Source organism: Hylobates moloch, unplaced genomic scaffold (genome assembly GCF_009828535.3).
Source record: "Hylobates moloch isolate HMO894 unplaced genomic scaffold, HMol_V3 SCAFFOLD_6, whole genome shotgun sequence".
NCBI lineage: Eukaryota > Metazoa > Chordata > Mammalia > Primates > Hylobatidae > Hylobates > Hylobates moloch.
Genome location: NW_026652281.1, coordinates 156,332,653 through 156,352,210, shown reverse-complemented (window position 1 = coordinate 156,352,210; position 19,558 = coordinate 156,332,653). Strand labels below are relative to the sequence as shown.

At 54.2% G+C, this 19,558-nt stretch overlaps 1 protein-coding gene across 4 annotated transcripts in view; it reads left to right on the top strand.

Moving 5' to 3' along the window:
- Positions 1–19,558, top strand: part of TBC1D9B (TBC1 domain family member 9B) — a 44,328-nt gene continuing 24,770 nt past the window's right edge. For 2 of the 4 annotated variants that reach the window (XM_032158874.2, XM_032158873.2), the window contains exons 1-7: positions 1–194; positions 3,050–3,160; positions 8,932–9,050; positions 12,102–12,330; positions 13,247–13,505; positions 15,125–15,332; positions 18,342–18,551. In XM_032158874.2, coding sequence (XP_032014765.1) covers positions 77–194; positions 3,050–3,160; positions 8,932–9,050; positions 12,102–12,330; positions 13,247–13,505; positions 15,125–15,332; positions 18,342–18,551 — 1,254 coding nt within the window. In that variant the 5' untranslated portion in view covers positions 1–76. Of the gene's footprint in view, positions 195–3,049; positions 3,161–5,523; positions 5,745–7,102; positions 7,140–8,931; positions 9,051–12,101; positions 12,331–13,246; positions 13,506–15,124; positions 15,333–18,341; positions 18,552–19,558 lie in introns of those variants that run through there. The other 2 variants (XM_058440225.1, XM_058440226.1) reach the window with 2 other exon arrangements.

Genomic DNA, 19,558 nt, shown 5'->3' with positions numbered 1-19,558 from the left:
ACGCTCCGCTCCCGGACGCCGACGGCGGCGGGCGCTTCCGCCTCGCGGGCCTCGGCCCGGTGCGAGCGGCACCGCGATGTGGCTGAGCCCGGAGGAGGTGCTGGTGGCCAATGCGCTGTGGGTGACGGAGCGGGCCAACCCCTTCTTCGTGCTGCAGCGACGCCGGGGCCACGGCAAGGGCGGCGGCCTTACGGGTGAGAGGCGGGCGGGCGGCCGGGCCTGTGGGCGCCGCGGCTGTGCTGGCGGCGGGGCTGGCGGCGGGCGGGTCCGGTTCCGGCCCGGCCTCGGCGCGTCGCAGCGGACACACACGCCAGCGCGCGGCGGGGCGGGGGCGCGAGGCCAGGACCCGGGAGCCGGGCCGGAGGGCCCGGGGCGGGGAGGCGAGGGGCTGGCGGGAGGCGAATGCGCCCTCGGCGGGCTCTCCTCAGGTCGGCGTGGGGCGGCCAAGTGGACACCTGCGGCGGCTTCTGCCCGGATTCGGCGCCCGCGAGCCCCGGGGGCCGTGCGGCTTCCCGGGATTTCACCGCCTAAAGTTAGCGAGACCGCCCTGTCCTCATCCTCCACCTCAGTTTCCCCAGGTGCCTCTAAGGGGCCAAGTGACGCCAGCGCACGTTTTCTTTTGCCCTCTTCTTCATGCCCATCTCACCAAAGTATCGCCCTTTTAGCAAGATCAGAGGTCCCTGGAGCTGGCCGCACCCCCATTCCCCCAGCTTCTCCTCCCCCACCTCTCCTGCTCCTGGCTGCTCTCAGAGCTGCCGACCCAAGGCTGTGGGTAGCAGCACAGGGTGTTCCTGCAAGCTCGCCAAGGTGGCCCTTTATGGACCTGGGTGCCACCATCACACAGGATGAGGCTGGACAGGCACCCTTGGAGTCGTGCAGCCTGTGGGATCCAGGGGAGGCCCAGAGGCCACTCCCTCCGCAGGTGGTGTCCAGGGCCCCTCGTGCTCCAGGGCCTGCGCCCAGCCCTGCAGAAGCCCGGCTGGCTCAGGCTCAGTGCCTGTGCTCTTCGGGACACCGATTGTTGCCCTCCAGGAATGCGGTCCCATTGTTGCCAGGTCGTCCAGTTTATCAAGAGCATTTTCTGTGAATCATCCTGATTTTCAGTGTTAGCAGCTAATAGCCAGTTGCAGACAGAGGCTTCTCCTGGGTCACGTTTCTTCATGTGGAAGAGACTGTTCTGTTCGCAGGAACACTGAGTGTTCCCTTCAGCTTCGGGCTCCCTCCCAGTGAGCTTCAAGGATCTCGGGCTCCTGTGCTGGACCTGCCTCCTAGATCCAGCTGTTCAGTGGGAGTTAGTCGGCAGCCCCTGTGGCCAATCTCGAAGCTACTGCAAGCCCGAGGAAGAAAGCGAGGGACCGGCACCTTTTCTTCCGCCAGCGCTCCAGGGTGTCATCAGCGCGCCAGGGTGTCATATTTGGAACACTTGTGCTGCGCTCGGCAGGCTTATGTGGGTCATCTCATTGAACGGGCGGGTGCAGGTGCAGCCCGACCTCTGTACACCTCCTTCCTGCGGGCTCTTCTCCTTTCCACCTCACTCTCCGTGTCCCCTGGGACCGAGCTCCCAGGGTCCCCCCAAGGGAATCCTTCTTTGAACCCTCTCCGCACTGCTAGGTTTGGTGTGTCCTGCTGTGCCCTCTGACAGGGCCTTCCTTGTGCCATCATGGGCATCGTGGCCTCCTGAGTACTGTCCTCCCTGAAGAGGAGCAGACAGGGATGTGGTTTTATTCAAGCCATCTATTAAAAACATGCCAACCTAGACTTTTCATTAAAGAATCTGAATAGCTAGCTTGGCCAACATGGCAAAAATCCTTCTCTACTAAAAATACAAAATTTAGCTGGGCATGGTGGTATGCGCCTGTAATCCCAGCTACTCGGGAGGCTGAGGCACGAGAATCGCTTGAACCCAGGAGGTCGAGGTTGCAGTGAGCCGAGATGGCGCCATTGCACTCCAGCTTGTGCGACAGAGCGAGACTATCTCAAAAAAATCCTAGTGGACTATGAAACAAAAGTGTTAAAGTTGAATAATAGCAATAAAAATTGTTCTGACATCAACAGGAAAAATGGTAACAAAATATTTTCAGATCATGTCAAAAGCAGCACTGCATTAAACGGAAGAAAAAATTTAAGGTAAAAACAATAAACAGGTTTTTAGATTGCTTGATAATTAGTGAATCAATGATAAAAGCTATGTGTTTCCTGCTGATTTGTCAGAAAATAGTGACACTGACAAAGATAGCATTACCTAAAAAATAAAAACAAAGATAGCGTTGCCACAAACTGGTTAATGTGTGTCATCTATCAGATGGGTATATGTGGTGAGAAGAAAAACTTGAAATGCCCTAAAATGTTTCAGTTCAGAAATGAAAAAACTTTCTATTTTCCAAAATTTGACAATTCTAAAAATCGACATCTTCAGTTATGGTTTTTGAGGCTAAAAGAAACTTCCTTAAACTGTCGGTAATAAAAATCAGTCATGGCAAAGGGAAGACGTTATCTTCTTGTTCTTGATATGGAAAATAATGTTGCAGAATCATTGTCCTGTGTGTGTGAAGCGATGAGCACATGACCAAAACTGTCAGGAAGACGTACTTCAGGAGATGCGTCTGGCAGTTAAGAAAGCATTGTGTTGGTTTTCTGGATTTTGTGACATTTGTGATATTGTTCTTTTTCAGCTTTAATGTGTAGCTCAGCACTTTCTCAGTCTAAAGCAATACTTGTCTTGTCGTCTAGTTTTGTATACATAAAGAGGGCTTCCCAGAATTGTTTAAGCTCTGGCCCCACGAAACTTGCATCTGCCTCTGCCTGCAAGTGTTTCTGAGCCAGGAGAAGAAGCAGATGCTTCCAGGAAGAAGTAGAAGGGGATGTTTTTGATCAGGATTAGACACTGGCTGAAGGCCTTTGACCGCAGGGGTCATTCCGGACGTTTCCCTCGTTTGGCTGGACCCTTTGGGTAGCGTCACCATCCTGTCTGCCTCCGGCCAGACTCAGCCTTCAGGGGCCTCAGTCCGGCCCTCCCCTCACCCTCCATGTCTCTCTGCGCTGTTCCCAGGTCTTCTCGTGGGCACCCTGGACGTGGTGCTGGACTCCAGTGCCCGCGTGGCCCCCTACCGCATCCTGCACCAGACCCAGGACTCCCAGGTCTACTGGACAGTGGCGTGTGGTAGGTGCCCTGAGTGGTGAGGGATGTTGGGCAGGACCTGCCCTGGAAGGGCCGTTGCCGAGAGGAAGGGGTGTGTAGCCCACATGCCTGGGTGGTGTTCCCTGCTGACAGCACAGCCCAAGGCTGCAAGAGGGAAGTGGAGGAGCCTTCGCTTCCATCTTAGAAAGGCAGCTCCACTGCCGGGCGCGGGGGCTCAAGCCTGTAATCCCAGCACTTTGGGAGGCCGAGGCGGGCAGATCACGAGGTCAGGAGATCGAGACCATCCTGGCTAACACGGTGAAACCACGTATCTACTAAAAAATACAAAATATTAGCTGGGCGTGGTGGTGGAGGCCTATAGGCCCAGCTACTCGGGAGGCTGAGGCAGGAGAATGGCGTGAACCTGGGAGGCGGAGGTCGCAGTGAGCCGAGATCGTGCCACTGCACTCCAACCTGGGCGACAGAGCAAGACTCCGTCTCAAAAAAAAAAAAAAAAGGGCAGCTCCGCTGGTCATGGGGACAGGGCAGGAGAGGACAGCCTCATGGAGCCCCATGTACCTCTAGGGACGCAGGTGTGGGGCCAGCCAGTGTCCACATTCTCATGCCACCTTTTCTGAAGGTAGACACAGCCGGCCTCATTCAAAGATTCCATGTTTGCAAATTGGCCTACTCGATCAAATGTATTTGCAATCCCCAAATCAGTACTTCAGCGATTTTGTGGTCATTTGGAGACATTCATGGACACATGCACGTTCAAAGCAGTGAAGAATTGGAGTCGCCTGATGCCCATGTCCCCAGCCGAGGCGGAACAGGACGACGCTCTGCCTTCGTGATTCAGCTCTCATACTGCACTTGTGTGTCCTGTTCACAGTCTCTGTAGTGCCTTGTTTTTCCCACGTTTGTGCTCGTTGCTGATGACTTGGCTGTTTAAAATGGCTCCCAAGCATAGCACCGAAGCGCTCTTGTTCCTAAGAGCAAGAAGGCTGGGTTGTGCCTTGTGAAGGAGATCCGTGCATGAGAGCAGCTTCGTTCAGGCGTGAGTGATAGCGCTGCTGGCCATGAGATCAGTGCCAGTCGATCAGGGATACGTATTAAATAAGGCATCTTTAAACAAACACATGTAAAACAGTTATGTATCGGTCAGTCGACAAAAGTGTGATTAGAGGCTCGAGGAACCTAACCCTGTGTTCCCCCGGAGTAGTGGTTCAGGATTTGCTGACAGTGTTCGCGGCCACCTTACAGCATGTGACCACCTGAATAACGAGAATCCGCTGTAGGTGGCCTCCTAGGTGGAAGCGCACTCACCCTTCCAAGAGTGCGGAGGGAAGTCCCCCTTCAGCGGGCACCTGCTGGGTTGAGTCTGCTCTGAGAAGATGACAGTCCTAGCTGACAGACAGCGCTTCCTGTGTGCCAGGCACTTGCCTGAACCACCCGGTACCTCCAGGAGGCATAAGTACTTCGGTCTTCTCTATGTTGAAGGTGAAGAAACTCTGGCCCAGAGGGGTTAAGTAACCTGCTCAGAGTCACACAGCTGCAGTTCAGACCCTCTCGGTGCCTCTCGGAAGCAGAAGCCACAGCGCCCTTGTTCCCCAGGGCAGTGCTTTCCCTCGAAGGCCTGGGAGAAGACGATGAGACTCAAAAGTTTGTCAACCTCATGGCTGGACCCCAGCTTCAGGAGGGGAAGGGTCAAGGAAGTAAAAGCACAGGGCAGGCGGCACCGCAGGAACAGCCCCACTCCCAGGTGGGCATTCTGCACGGGCATCCTGACCAGCAGTGCCCTTCTCCCTTGCAGGACTGAATACCTCAGTAAGAGTCAGGAAGGGGAGTTCGTCCAAGGCCAGGCAGGGAAGCCCAGTTAGACCCCAGATCTCCGGCGTCAGAGCCTGCGTGGCCCTGGGCGCAGCAAGAGTTTGCCAGAGGAGGGGCTTCCTGTGGGGAGGGGACCATTTCTGAGTGGGCCAGGAGGTCGGTGTGTGCTGATGAGGAGGGGAGCTGCTTTAACATGCGCCCTTGAGATTTCCATCTCTGGCAGCAAGAGCTGCCCCTCCCTGGGGAGAGAAAAGTGTGAGGGGCAGAGTGGGAATCCCTTCAGTCACAGCAGGCCTGGTGCTGGGGAGGGACCGAGCCACAGCCACACAGCGGAGCCCGTGTACGTAGCCCCATGCCACACACTTGATCTCTCCCCTCTTGCCAGGCCCAAAGCCCTGTGCTGGCCCTGGCTGTGCCTCCCTTTCCTGCCAGCCAGGCTAGGCCCCAGAAGCAGCTCACCAAGACCAGACTTGGCCCTGCCAGCACCTGCTTAGTGAGTCCTGACCCTCGAGCCTGGTGTTTGAGGACACCTGGGGGTCTGCCTGCCTCCATTTCTGGCCTTCTCTCCCCAGCTCACAGCCTGGCCTTCAGCCGGACCACACAGCTGCAGGGCCTGGAGGAGCCACACCCCTCCTGGCTGCTGTGCCTAGTGTCCACCATGCCAGCTAACCTTCCCTCCCACTCCGCTGAGAACTGCCCAGACTCCAGAGACCCATCCTTCCTGCTTACTCCTCTGGACATGACATGTCTGCGCATGCTTTTACGTGGAAGCCCATGAGGCCGGGAGCTCCCGAGGGTGGTGAGGGCAGGCGCTGCAGCCAGGCACCCAGGGTTAGGATTCTGGTTTGATCACTTCCCAGCTATGTGACCTTGGGTAACTTATTTCACCTCTCTGTGCCTCAGCTTCATCTGGTAAAATGAAAATAATGGTACCTGTCTCCACTGTGTTCTGAGAATGAAATAAGATAATCCATGGAAAACTCTGGAAACAGAAATAGCATTTAATACTCTAATTAGCTATTATGTTATTTTTATTCCCAGCACCTAGCATAGAGATGGAATAGTTTCTTAGTGTAAAATGAAGATTGAGTTACTTTTAACTAATATTTTTTAATGCACATATGTGTAAAAAAAAAAAAAAAAAGTGTTTTTTTTTTTTTTTTTTTTTGAGGCATTCTCTTTCTGTTGCCCAGGCTGGAGTGCCATGGTGCAATCACAGCTCACTGCAGCTCTCTGGCTAAAGTGATCCTCCCACCTCAGCCTCCTGATTAGCTGGAACTGCAGGCCCACGCAACCATGCCTCATTTTTTCTATTTTTTATAGAGACAGCCATGTTTCCCAGGCTGATCTCAAACTCCTGGGCTCAAGCAATCCCCCTGCCTCAGCCTCCCAGAGTGCTGGGATTATAGGACTGAGCCACCATGCCCAGCCTATAAATATTTTTAATTAAAGTGTTGACACATCCACACAGGCAGCGAGGAGATTTCTTCTGTTTGTTTTCTAGGAATGTATGTATAAAAGAAAATAATACGGTAGAGTTGTACCACATGTAAATTTGACTACCAAATTCAACTGTGGGTTCCTGGCAAAGAAACCGAAAAAGAAATCTCTACCTACCAACTAGGCCTTGGCCTCTGTGCATCAGGGAAAGGAGGCTATAATAGAAATGCAAAGAAAAATGAAAAAAAAAAAAGGTTAAAGTAAGTTATGGATGACTTAAGGGGCTTCCAGGAGTAATTCTGGGGGCCTTTTGTGACTCACTGCAAGCTGTGTGATTCTGGGTGGAATCGTTTTCCCGTGGGCATCCTCCCCCAGGCCAATTGGGAGGATCTGTCCTGTGGCCTCACTTCTTAGGTCAGGGTCTGCTTGAGGAGATTTGACAAAGCAAACAAATCAGTCCCAAGCAGAACAGCCAGGCTGTGACACAGCCATGAGCGGGTGCCACGGGCTGGAGCAGGTGACAGGCCCAGCCTGGCCTGGAGGGAGGGTCAGAGCTGTCTCCAGCTGGCAGAAGAGCCTGCTCAGGGAGGGAAGGAAGGTGGCCAGGGGCAGGCACGCCAGCAGAGACGTCTGGTTCACAGTGACTCTGGACTCTCGAGCATGGCGCCGAAGCGCTCTTGTTCCTAAGAGCAAGAAGGCTGGGTTGTGCCTGGTGAAGGAGATCCGTGCATGAGAGCAGCTTCGTTCAGGCGTGAGTGATAGCGCTGCTGGCCATGAGATCAGTGCCAGTCGATCAGGGATACGTATTAAATAAGGCATCTTTAAGCAAACACATGTAAAACAGTTATGTATCGGTCAGTCGACAAAGGTGTGATTAGAGGCTCGAGGAACCTAACCCTGTGTTCCCCCGGAGTAGTGGTTCAGGATTCGCTAAGTCAGCGTTCGCAGCCACCTTACAGAATCTGACCACTTGAATAACGAGAATCCGCCCTGTCTTGGCTGAGGCTGTCTTCATGCCTGGTGGGTGGGCCTCCTGTCCCACCCCCCCGACAGCTGAGAACGATTCAGGATGTCATTCGCTCCTCATCCTTGTGTTCGTTCAGCACAGGCAAAACCCCAGAAACAGGTGCTGGGGGTAGGGGGAGCCAGGCCAGGCAGAGATCTCCCCTCATCCCTTTGCTCTTCCCCCTGGGGCTTCTTCCCCAATTCCTTAATGGGAGCAAACAATTCTTCCAGCCTTTGAAAGTGGCATCGTGCTGCCTGCTCTACGTTTTTGTTTTGTGTGTTGTTTTGTTTTTTTGAGACAAGGTCTCACTTTGTCACTCAGGCTGCACTGCAGCCTGCACCTCCCAGCCTCAAGCAATCCTCCCACCTCAGCATCCTGAGTAGCTGGGACCACAGGTGCATGCCACCACACCCAGCTAATTTTTTGTATTTTTGGTTTCGCCATGCTGCCCAGGCTGGTCTCGAACTCCTGGGCTCAAACGACCCTCCTGCCTCAGCCTCCCAAAGTGCTGGGATTACAGGCATGAGCCACGGCGCCCAGATTTTCTCTACATTTTTTTTTATTTCCATTGGGCCTATGGAGGACAGGGACCCACTCCCTCCTAGGTGGAGCAGACACTAGGTAAGAAGGTGGCCAGGAGAAACTGAAGAGAGGGGCAGTAGCTACTCACCTGCCCAGCAGGAGCCTAGCTGGCCAGGGGCCTGGAGTCTTTTTTTTTTTTTTTTATACTTTAGGTTTTAGGGTACATGTGCACAATGTGCAGGTTTGTTACATGTGTATCCATGTACCATGTTGGTTTGCTGCACCCCTTAACTCATCATTTAGCATTAGGTATATCTCCTAATGCTGTCCCTCCCCCCCGCCCAACAGTCCCCGGAGTGTGATGTTCCCCTTCCTATGTCCATGAGTTCTCATTGTTCAATTCCCACCTATGAGTGAGAACATGCGGTGTTTGGTTTTTTGTCCTTGCGATAGTTTACTGAGAATGATGTTTTCCAGTTTCATCCACGTCCCTACAAAGGACATGAACTCATCATTTTTTATGGCTGCAGGGCCTGGAGTCTTGTAGGAAGCTCCGGCTGCTTATCTGTGGATACCTAGATTCTCAGGAAAGAGCTGGATTCATTTATACAAAGTATGACTGTGTTTGATTAATCACATACATAGCAAAAGCCACATTAAGTTCCTTCAACTTGAGGAAAAGTATAAGTTAGCAAGCTTGCAGGTGCATACACTATTTCTAGGACACACTGGAGACTTAGTGACTCTCCTTGTTGGCTTCAGGGACAGGTGGAAACATTCTCTCCCACACGACTGTGATTCAGCCTGGACGTTTAATTTTTTGTTTTTTTACCAGGACCATTTATTACTTTTGTTATGTACATATTCATCAGCTTAAGAGGGAAAAGCAGCTTGAAGATTCTGGTCACTTAGATTTAGCAAATTAGGTCACCCACTTTCATCTCGCTTCTTTGAATGTGCGTTTAAGGCCTGGTGAATTTGTGATTTTTCTTTTACTTCACCAAACCTCTTCTAGGTTCTTCCCGCAAAGAGATCACAAAACACTGGGAATGGCTGGAAAATAACTTGCTGCAGACACTGTCCATCTTCGACAGTGAGGAAGATATCACCACCTTCGTCAAGGGCAAGATACACGTAAGGTTTACTCACCACTCCCTGTCCTCACCCTTCCCTGCCAGCAGTGTTCTCGTGTGTTATCCTATTTAATCTTCACGATGTAGGGTGCGTCCCCATTTTACAAAGGTGGAGACTGAAGTGTCAGCGCTCCTTCTCTTGGAGTTGAAAGGGGCAGAGGAACTCGTGACCCAGGAAAGCCTCCTCTTACCCTGGGGCGGGCACTGGAGGCTGCTGAAGCCTAGTGCAGGGCTTCCATTCCTACCCAAGTGCCTTAGGAGGTATATGCAGATAGACAATTCTGTTTGCCAGAAGAGATGCTGGAAACAATAGGATATTTTGAGTTATTTTTTATTATAAAACTAACGTTATTTTAAAAGACACATGCCCTTTACCCAAAAATTCCATTCCTTGGATTTTACCCTACAGTGTATTCATATATGTAGAATATACAGTTTAAAGGGCCAGGTGTGGTGGCCCACATCTGTAATCCCAGCACTTTGGGAGGCCGAGGCAGGCAGATCATGAGACTAGGTTAGGAGATTGAGACCATCCTGGCTAACACAGTGAAACCCTGTCTCTACTAAAAATACAGAAAAATTAGCTGGGCGTGGTGGCGGGGGCCTGTAGTCCCAGCTACTTGGGAGGCTGAGGCAGGAGAATGGCCTGAACCCCGGAGGCGGAGGTTGCAGTGAGCCGAGATCGCGTCACTGCACTCCAGCCTGGGCGACAGAGCGAGACTCCATCTCAAAATACGCCGTGAGGAGCATCTGTAAAAAAGCAAAACTCCAAAGAGAGAGGATAACAAAACAGCCTTAAACCAGTACCTTTAAGAATTTAGACAAAATGGGGCTGGGCGTGGTGTCTCACACCTGTAATCCTAGCACTTTGGGAGGCTAAGGCAGGTGGATCATTTGAGGCCAGGAGTTTAAGACCAGCCTGGCCAACATGGCAAAACCTTGTCTCTACTAAAAATATAAAAAATTAGCTGGGCATAGTGTTGTGCCCCTGTAATCCCACCTATTTGGGAGGCTGAGGCACAAGAATTGCTTGAACCCGGGAGGCAGAGGTTGCAGTGAGCCAAGATGGCGCCACTGCATTCCAGCCTGGGCAACAGAGTGAGACCCTGTATAAAAAATAAAAAAAAAGAATTTAGACAAAATGGGCACTTTATTAGAATAACATTTATTAATTTCCAGTTGCTTCTGCAACAAATTACCATAAACTGAGTGGCTTAAAAGAACACAAATTTGGCTAGGCGCGGTGGCTCACACCTGTAATCCCAGCACTTTGGAGAGAGATGTTTAGATCGCAGCTGCGGTAGCACTGGTGGGAGAGAAGAAAAACCCTTCTCCTTTCCTTCGCCCCATTTAGGTTCTTGGCTGGGGCTCTGTTACAAAAGGCAGATTAACAAGAGAAAAACAGAAGTTTACTAATGTGTATATCTTATATATTCATGGGAGAAACCTGGATAGGTGACTCAAAAGTTTAGTTAGAATTGGGTTTTCACAGCCTCTTAACACAGGAACAGTCCACTTAAAGAACCATAACAGGACAGACAAAAACAGCTTAGGCTTCTAAGGGCAGGAAACTGTGAGAAGATAATACATGGGATGAAACTAATGGAGTAAGGTTTGTTTGCAGATGCGTCCAGTGTCATCTCTGGGCTGATAGGAATCTAGAATTGTCTCCAATAAAGGAGAACGTATATCCAGCTTTTAGGCAGAAAGGGGGAGGGAGGGCAGAAAGAGCTTTTCCTGTGTTTGCTGCTACTTAATTGCCTTCAGCTCAAAATACTTCTTATGTCAAAAAGGCATATTTTGGGATGGCATATTCTAGTTTCCTTCCCTGGCTACTCTGAGAAATAGAAGAAATCAGAACAGATCCCCCCTTTCAGTCCTCACCTAGGCTCATGGCTGTCCTCGCTGCCCATGGACAGAGGGATGGGAGGTGGCCCAGCCACCAGCACTGACCTTGACTGACTCTAGTTTATCTTGTAATTGTCTTTCTAGAAAATCAACGTGTACATTTTGAGCTGAGGGCACTGCTGAGGACCTGTTTTACCCCAGGAGGCTTGGGGCTGGCTCTGTGGCCCAGGGGGATGTCTCTGGGCACCCTGAGCCCTGCAACAATGCCAGCAGCATGAGGGAGTATGGACGGGCCCGGAACCTGTGGGTCCTGCCGCTGGTTTGTGTGCAGGGCCAAGAGGCAGGAGGCCCCTGGCATACAGGCGGCCAAGTGCAGAATGTCCTCCAGGATGTGATAAGAGAAGCACTTTACAGAACAGAGCTACAGGGTGATCCCATTTGGGCAGATAAAGGGGGAAAGAGGAAAACATACATTTGCTTATGAATCCGTCGGTGTTTGCATGTCTGGATGGAACCAGGAAAGTCACTACAGAGAGCTAGAAAAGATTCCCTTTTCACTGAATACACATTTCTACCGTATGCATTTTTTACCATGTTTATGGATAATACGTTTCAACAATTTTACATGAAAATAACTGAAATATTCATTTTAAAAGCGTCCGGGCAGACACAGTGGCTCACGCCTGTAATCCCAGCACTTTGGGAGGCTGAGGCGGGCAGATCACTTGAGCCCAGGAGTTTGAGACCAGCTTGGGCAACATGGCAAAACCCCATTTCTACAAAAAGTACAAAATTAGCCAGGTGTGGTGGAGTACACCTATAGTCCCAGCTACTCGGGAGGCTGAGGCAGGAGGATGGCTTCAGCTCTTGAGTTGAGGCTGCAGTGAGCCATGGTTGAGCCACTGCATTGCAGCTTGGGTGACAGAGTGAGACCCTGTCTTAATTTTTTAAAAAAGTCTCTGCTCACAACTGGTGATGACAGTAGTTCAGGGAGTTGCAGGAACTTTGTCTAGAGTCACACAGGCAGCGTCTCTCACCCGTGTGCCTTGACTGCAAGCCAGCAAGAGCCACTGACTGTTCCCACCTGTGCCTGTAGCCCTTAGACCAAGGTCCATGAGTCCCGGGTTGCCTGGGCCTCTCTGCTCCACCCTTTGAGCTGTCCAGGACTGTGCAGGGCAAGCCCTTGTCCTTTGCCTTCCTCCAGGGGATCATTGCAGAAGAGAACAAGAACCTGCAGCCCCAGGGAGACGAGGACCCCGGGAAGTTCAAGGAGGCTGAGCTGAAGATGCGGAAGCAGTTTGGGATGCCTGAGGGCGAGAAGCTGGTGAATTACTACTCCTGCAGCTACTGGAAGGGCCGCGTGCCCCGGCAGGGCTGGCTGTACCTGACGGTCAACCACCTGTGCTTCTACTCCTTCCTGCTGGGGAAGGAAGGTGAGCCCGCCCCTCAGTGTGCCCCAGCCCCCACACCCTCAGCCCCTCCCTGCCCTGAGCCCCCAGATACTCCGTCCCCACATGGCCACCAGAGGGACCTCCCTGAAACCCAAATGTCACCTTGACAGCCCAGGGTGGGACTGTCCGGCCTTGGCCCGGCGTCCACCTGCTCCCAGCCAACTTTTACTATGCCCACCACTCGCCAGTAGGGTTCTCTACATGGTGACTCCACACGCCTGCCCTGCCCTCTTCTGCCGAGCTGGCGTATTCGGGCACACGTCTGCCCTGAATTCCTGGTGATTCCATGTCATGCAATGCCTTGGGTGCGTGCCACAGCCCTCATCTGCTGCAGGTTCCTCCCTGCAGACATCCTGGCCACAGGATGCGAGCCTGGTTTCCCAGCAGCTCCAGAAAGAGCCCCCAGGGTCTTAGCCATCCCCAAGCACACCAAGCCCTCCTCCCTCCTCGCCTCTCTCGGCCCACAGCCTCCCTGTGCCCCTCCGGCCCTTGCCGCTTATCTGTCACGACCAAGTGGCCAGTCACCTCCCGTCAGCAGGGGCTGTGTCCTGCTGTGTGTTGGCCGCACTGTGCTGTGACTGTTCACACCTCCATGCGTTCCCACTTGGGGGAGCTGCTGGGTGGGTCTCAGTGATTCACCTCCGCACATTCGTTCCTTTCCCGTTCAGCCACTGGTGGGGCAGACACTCACCGTGTGTGGTTGGTCTGGAAGGCAGTGGACACCTCAGTGGCCTGGTCCCTCCACGTGGAGGGCGTGACCTACCCCAGCCAGGCCTGGGCATGCAGGAAGTGCTGCCCCCAGAGCGGTTCCCTGGGGTGGGCCTGGGGTACGGATGGGCATCAGGAGCCTCACCCTGCCAGGCCCTACCCCGCGGTGTGTCTGTCCCTGCGGGCACAGTGAGCCTCGTGGTGCAGTGGGTGGACATAACGCGTCTGGAGAAGAACGCCACCCTGCTCTTCCCGGAGAGCATCCGTGTGGACACCCGCGACCAGGAGCTCTTCTTCTCTATGTTCCTCAACATCGGCGAGACCTTCAAGCTCATGGAGCAGTTGGCCAACCTGGCCATGCGGCAGCTGCTGGACAGCGAGGGCTTCCTGGAGGACAAGGCCCTGCCCAGGCCCATCCGGCCACACAGGAACATCTCAGCCCTGAAGCGGTGCGTTGCCCTCCAGGGCTGGGGTGGGCTCATGTGAGCCAGGTTCGCTGACCTTGGCTGGGACCTGCCTGGTCCAAATGTGTAGACCTGGAGAAGGTGTCCACATTCACCCCTCATGGGCTCCCCACTTGGGAGGGAAGCCAGGTAAACAGATCATTGCAGTCCCGTGTGGAGAGGCAGCAGGAGATAGCAGTGATGTCCTGAGGATACCACTAACGGGGAGGAAGCTCTTCACACTTTATTCCTCTTGGCCCTACAGTGGGAAGGGGCTCTTACCATCCCTAGGTATCAGACAAGGAAGCTGAGGCACAGAGAGGTTAAGTAACTTGCCTGAAGTCCCTCGGTTAGTGAGCAGTGGAGCCAGGATGTAGCCACCTCAGCCAGGGTGCTCTGACGCCCCCAGAAAGGCTTTGGTGAATCTGGGCTCAAGTGCACGGCCTCCATCCCACCATGATTGACAGCTCTCCTGTATACCCCAAGACTCCTTGGCCAGAGGCCCCTCACAGCCATGGGCCCCCCAGGGGTCCTGAGTGTGATGTGGAAGCAGACCTCTGGGTCTGAAGCCAGCCAAGGAGATGGGCCATGTGTGGGTCTGAGGTCCCTGCTTCCCTGTCCTGGGCACTGATAGGCAGGAATGCATCATAGCAGCCGGCCCTCCCGGGCTACTTATGTTTGGGTTCCTAGGTTGTAGCTTATAGGAAACTCCAGAGGCTGGCCAAGATCTCTGAGGTTCCCTGGGTCCCACAGCCAGCCTGAGCACAGCCAGATTCACACCCCTGTGTTCGGTGACCTCATTCCAACCGGGCCATTTCCTGCATTGCACCCACAGACTATGGTCTAGGCCCAAACTCTGGGGTCCACCTCCAGGACCAGAAAATTGTGCAAGCATGTTGTCCTTGGGATGCGAGTGACAGGTTGGCTTGTGGGACCTTTTGGAAAGAACACGAGCAGAGATGGAATGCGACTACCCCTGGCACTGCCGGTGAGAATGCAGTCAGGCCCTGGTCGGGTTACTGCAGCCCAGGGCAGGCAGGAGGCTTCCTTTGGGGCTGGGAGAGTTTATGTGGACAGAGTCACCGAAGGGGTGAGGGCCTGGGCCAGGCCACTGTCACAGCCATCAGATACACAGGTGTGCATTTGTGTTAGCAGCCGCATGCTTTAGTTTAAGCTCCACACCTCCCTGTGGGGAGCTTCTCACCTGGGTTTCAAGGTGAAACCTGGGGTTAGGCCTGCCCAGGGTGGATGAGCTGCCCAGGACCCTCCATCTGAGTGGGACCCAGTGCAGGCGCTCTGGGCTCTGCTTGCCCGTCAGTACCGAGGGATGGGTTGCACATTGCCCAGGCCAGCATCTAGATGTCCTTTTCAAAGCAGTCTCAGGACACATTGCTTGCTGGCCACTTCTCCGCTGGTTATGTGACTGTTTCACCTTCTGCCTAGTCACTCAGCATGCATCTTTTATTGAACTCTGAGGCCCCTGAGCATGACTTGCTCAAGGGACAACCCCAGGGATCCTGAATCTGATGTGGAAACAGGCCTGGGGAGGCCCCAAGGCTTCCCTGAGAGTGTGCTGGTCCTGACCTTGTCCCCTTTCCTCCTGTCCGCCCACCTTGTTTCCCCAGAGACCTGGACGCCCGAGCCAAGAATGAGTGTTACCGAGCCACGTTCCGGCTGCCCAGGGATGAGCGGCTGGACGGCCACACGAGCTGCACCCTGTGGACGCCGTTCAACAAGCTGCACATCCCCGGCCAGATGTTCATCTCCAACAACTACATCTGCTTTGCCAGCAAGGAGGAGGACGCCTGCCACCTCATCATACCCCTGAGGGAGGTCAGCATCCCCTAGTTGAGAGGCCAAGGCCTTTCCAGCCCTGAGGTGTCAGTGGGCTCAGGGACCAGCCTGTCCTGCTCTGCCCTGGCTCACTGGGGGGTACCTGGGAGGAGGCCCCGGCCCAGGCAGTCACATGTCACTCAGTGATGGGACAGGTGAAGGGTGTAGGACAAGTGAGCCCCTCCACAGGCACCTGCCCTGTCGGGGAGGCAGGTAACATGGTGGGGGCACACTGCTTGCCCTCCCGGGTCACTTGCCTAGTGGAGACAGGGTCTCCCACGCGTGAGTTTCCGTCAGGCCTGCCTTCCAGGCCCTGCAGGGCAAAGCGCTGCTCCGTGGCTGGGCTTAGAGGACCGTGTTCCTGCACCGGTCCCACATGTCACCCTCAGAGGCCACCTCACCAGTCCTCTCTGACACACCACGTGGCTCAGCTCCAGCAGGCCGTCAGAGGCCGGCCCCCCCGTGGGGCTGCACTGGCTCTCACTTGCTCCTCCTTGGGTTTCTTGGACTCCCACAGTGACCCTGGTGGGAACAAGGCCATCTGTCTACTGCACTGAAGGGGTGTGGACAGCAAGGACAAGGGCCCTTGCCCAAATAGAAGGCATGAGACTGAGTCAGGTCAGGCCCCAAGGCCTCCTTTTCCTTGTGGCCAAGCAGGGCACTGACTGTTTAATTATAAGAAGCAGCAAGTGAGATTCTTAACTTAAAGACCTCCCTGCCATTTGCACAAATCCCTCAAGTTGCAGATGTAGCTGAGAATAGGTGTGGGAGAGTTGCTGCCTCAGTTTCCCCAAGGGAAGTCAGAGGGAAGGAACTCAGAAGAGCCACAGCTCCAAAAGCTCCAGGTCGAGAGGCTCAGGTGTGACCCGGACCCCACATTCTGTTAGCACCAGGGCCCTGTGGATCTGTCCGGGGCACTGTACTCACCTGTCCCCCAGGCCTAGGGGTCTCCCTGACACCTGAGGCTCCGTTTTGCATTTCTCCTGCCGGGCCCTTGACACCCCAGGTGGTAGAGAGCCCTGGCAGAGCTCGGGGGGCACGACGAGCCCACGCTGGAGGATGAGTGTGCCCTGGTGATGGAACTCTGCAGCTGGTCAGGGTGGAGGCGGCCTGCCCAGCCAGCGCCGACCCCTCAACACACCTGCTCCTCCACATTCCAGCCTGCAGGCTCCTGCGCACGCAGCGTACTCTGCTGTGGGTGTAGTGGACTCTTGAATTGCACTCCCAACCATGCCCTTCCATGCTTCCCTTGGGAAGTGACCCTTCTTCCACCCTTTGCCCAGGTAAAAGCCACATATCAGCCTAGATTCCGACCTCTCCCTCCTCCCTGTGTCCTACCTACAGCATGTGTTGCCAGCTCACCCCGCAGAGCTCAGCCCTTCCTCTCCACGGCCACCACCTAAGACACCATCATCTGCTTTAGCCACTCCCTAACCACACTTAACCCCCACCCCCGCTTTTTTTTTTTTTTTTTTTTTTTTTGAGACAGGGTTTCGCTCTTGCCTACACAGGAGTGCAGGGGTGTGATCATGGCTCACTGCAGCCTCCATCTCCCGGGCTTAAGTGATTCTCCCACCTCAACCTCCCGAGTAGCTGGGACAACAGATGCGTGCCACCACACCTAGCTGTTTTTTTTAATTTTTAACAGAGACAGGGGTTCGTCATGTTGCCCAGGCTGGTCTCAAACTTCTGGATTCAAGCGATCCTCCCTCAGCCTTCCACAGTGTTGGGATTACAGGCCTGAGCCACCACACCTGGCCTAACACACTTAGCCCTTTTATGACGCATCCTCCCACAGCAACCAGCAAAATTTGAAATGTCAGTGGGAGCATGTTGGCACCCTGCTTAGAGTCCTCTAGAGGCTTCTCCCGCCTGCCTCCTGTGACCTGTGAGGCCTTCTGTGCACCTCTCCCCCTCTCAGACCTGCGCCCAGGCACAGCCCATGGATATGTTCACACACAGACATAAAAAGTGCACACTCAGGCCGGGCGCAGTGGCTCACGCCTGTAATCCCAGCACTTTGGGAGGCCGAGGCGGGCAGATCACGAGGTCAGGAGATCGAGACCATCCTGGCTAACACAGTGAAACCCTGTCTCTACTAAAAATACAAAAAATTAGCTGGGCCTGGTGGCGGGTGCCTGTAGTCCCAGCTACTCGGAGAGGCTGAGGCAGGAGAATGGCGTGAACCCGGGAGGCAGAGCTTGCAGTGAGCTGAGATCGCACCACTGCACTCCAGCCTGGGCGACAGAGCGAGACTCTGTCTCAAAAAAAAAAAAAAAAAAAGTACACACTCACCCCCACCACTGCCCAGCTCACACTGTCCTGGCTTCTCTGGCCTTCTCTTCCTCCCTCAGGCAGTCCTACTCCCCTCCGCAGGGTGACTGCTGTGCCCCCACCCGTCTCTTCCCCAGCACTCACCTGGCTGGACCAGGTCTCAGCTCAGTGGCCACCTCCCCTGGGACCACCCAGCCTTCCCTCTTCCCAGCACTCACCCCTGCTGACTGTGCTCAGCTGGTGCATCCCTCGTCCGTCTCCCTGCCAGGCCTTGGGCTCTGCAGAGGTGCCCACTGAAAGCCTGTCCCGTGCCCTCCACACCTCAGAGGGGTTCAGAGTGGAGCTCCAGGACCCCTGCTGTCAAGAAGTGTTCCCTGGGAACAAGTGCAGGGGACAGTCCTGCAAGCAAGGGACTGCTTGCCCTGCTTTAGGACAGCCTTCTGAGAGCCGGTGAAGGCCAGCAGCTGGGCTGAACACTTTACATCATCCTCAGAACCACCCTGCACGGCCAGTGTGCTCCCCCCCATCGACAGGAAAAACGGGACCTTAGAGGCACAGGCAGCTTGCTCGGGGTTACGTGCAGCGGGTGGCAGAGTCAGAATATGAGGGCAGTCGGGCCACTCACTGCATTGTGCCCAGGAGAGGACAGCTGCATGACAGTCTGCCATTCACAAAGCATGCCCAGCTGCAGGGCCTGAGATGCAGACACCCAAAAGAGTTCTTCCACCTTCTCAGGTGACCATTGTCGAAAAAGCTGACAGCTCCAGCGTGCTGCCAAGCCCCCTGTCCATCAGCACCAAAAGCAAAATGACATTCCTGTTTGCCAACCTGAAAGACCGTGATTTCTTGGTTCAGAGGATCTCTGACTTCCTCCAGAAAACACCATCCAAGCAGCCAGGCAGTATCGGGAGCAGGAAAGCCAGTGTTGTGGACCCTAGCACAGAGGTGAGAAGCCCCTTGGGAGCAGCAGGGTCGAGTTGGGCCCAGGAAGAGCCAGGGCATCCATCAGCCTCCGCACTGGAGCCTGACCCCATGGAGCCTGCTGTGGGCCTCTGCCTAGGGGCAGATGTGTCAGAGCTGGCAAGAGACCCCTGGCCCAGACCCACACTGCCCAGCAACATCACAGCCTCTCTGCACCCCCAGCCACACACCCCGGTACTCCTCACTCCTGCTGGGTCCATTGCCCATGAGGAACCTTCTCTGGCCGTCCTTTCTGCATTGCTGCTGCACTCAGAGCAAAGCCACACTATGGAGTCCTGTACACTTCGGCTTTGTTCCCATGACCTTCCCTGCCAGGCGTTCAGGCTGAAGTTCTTGACGGTAGAACCGCAGTATCACTATTGTACCAGCAAACTTAACAAGAATTCCTTAATATCATCAAACATTGTATTCACACTTCCCCGTGTGCAAGTGTACTTTTCACGGTTTGATTATTTGAACTGAGGCACACGAAAGTCACACATGTCACTGTTGGTTGATAGGTCTCTTAAATCCCTTTAATCTACGGGCTTCTGCTCCACCTAGCTCTTGTTTATTCTTCCACAATATTTTATTGAAGGAATGGGTCACTTGTGCCGTAGAGTCTCTCATCGTCTGGTTTTGCTGATTGCATCCGCTGCGGGCGTTTAGCAAGCTCCTGTGTCTCTTGTTTCCTTTAAGTTGGTTGAGCAGTGAGACCGACAGCCGTGATCACGTTCAGGCTCAGCTGATTTTGGTTCTGGCAGGTCTGCCTGTGGGCAGGCTCGAGGTGCTGTTTACTTCCAACAAGAGATGTCTGGCAACCGGCCACCTCTCTATGCTACCGTCAGTCATTGAGAATATGCCTGGATCCAGTGGCCAGTGGCCAGTGGCCAGTGGCATGCTCATTCCATTCCTTCTTTCGTCTGGGAGCTGAAATTCTCCCAAAGAGGGAAGCTGACCCCAGGCACGGTTCATAGAGGAAAGGCAGAATA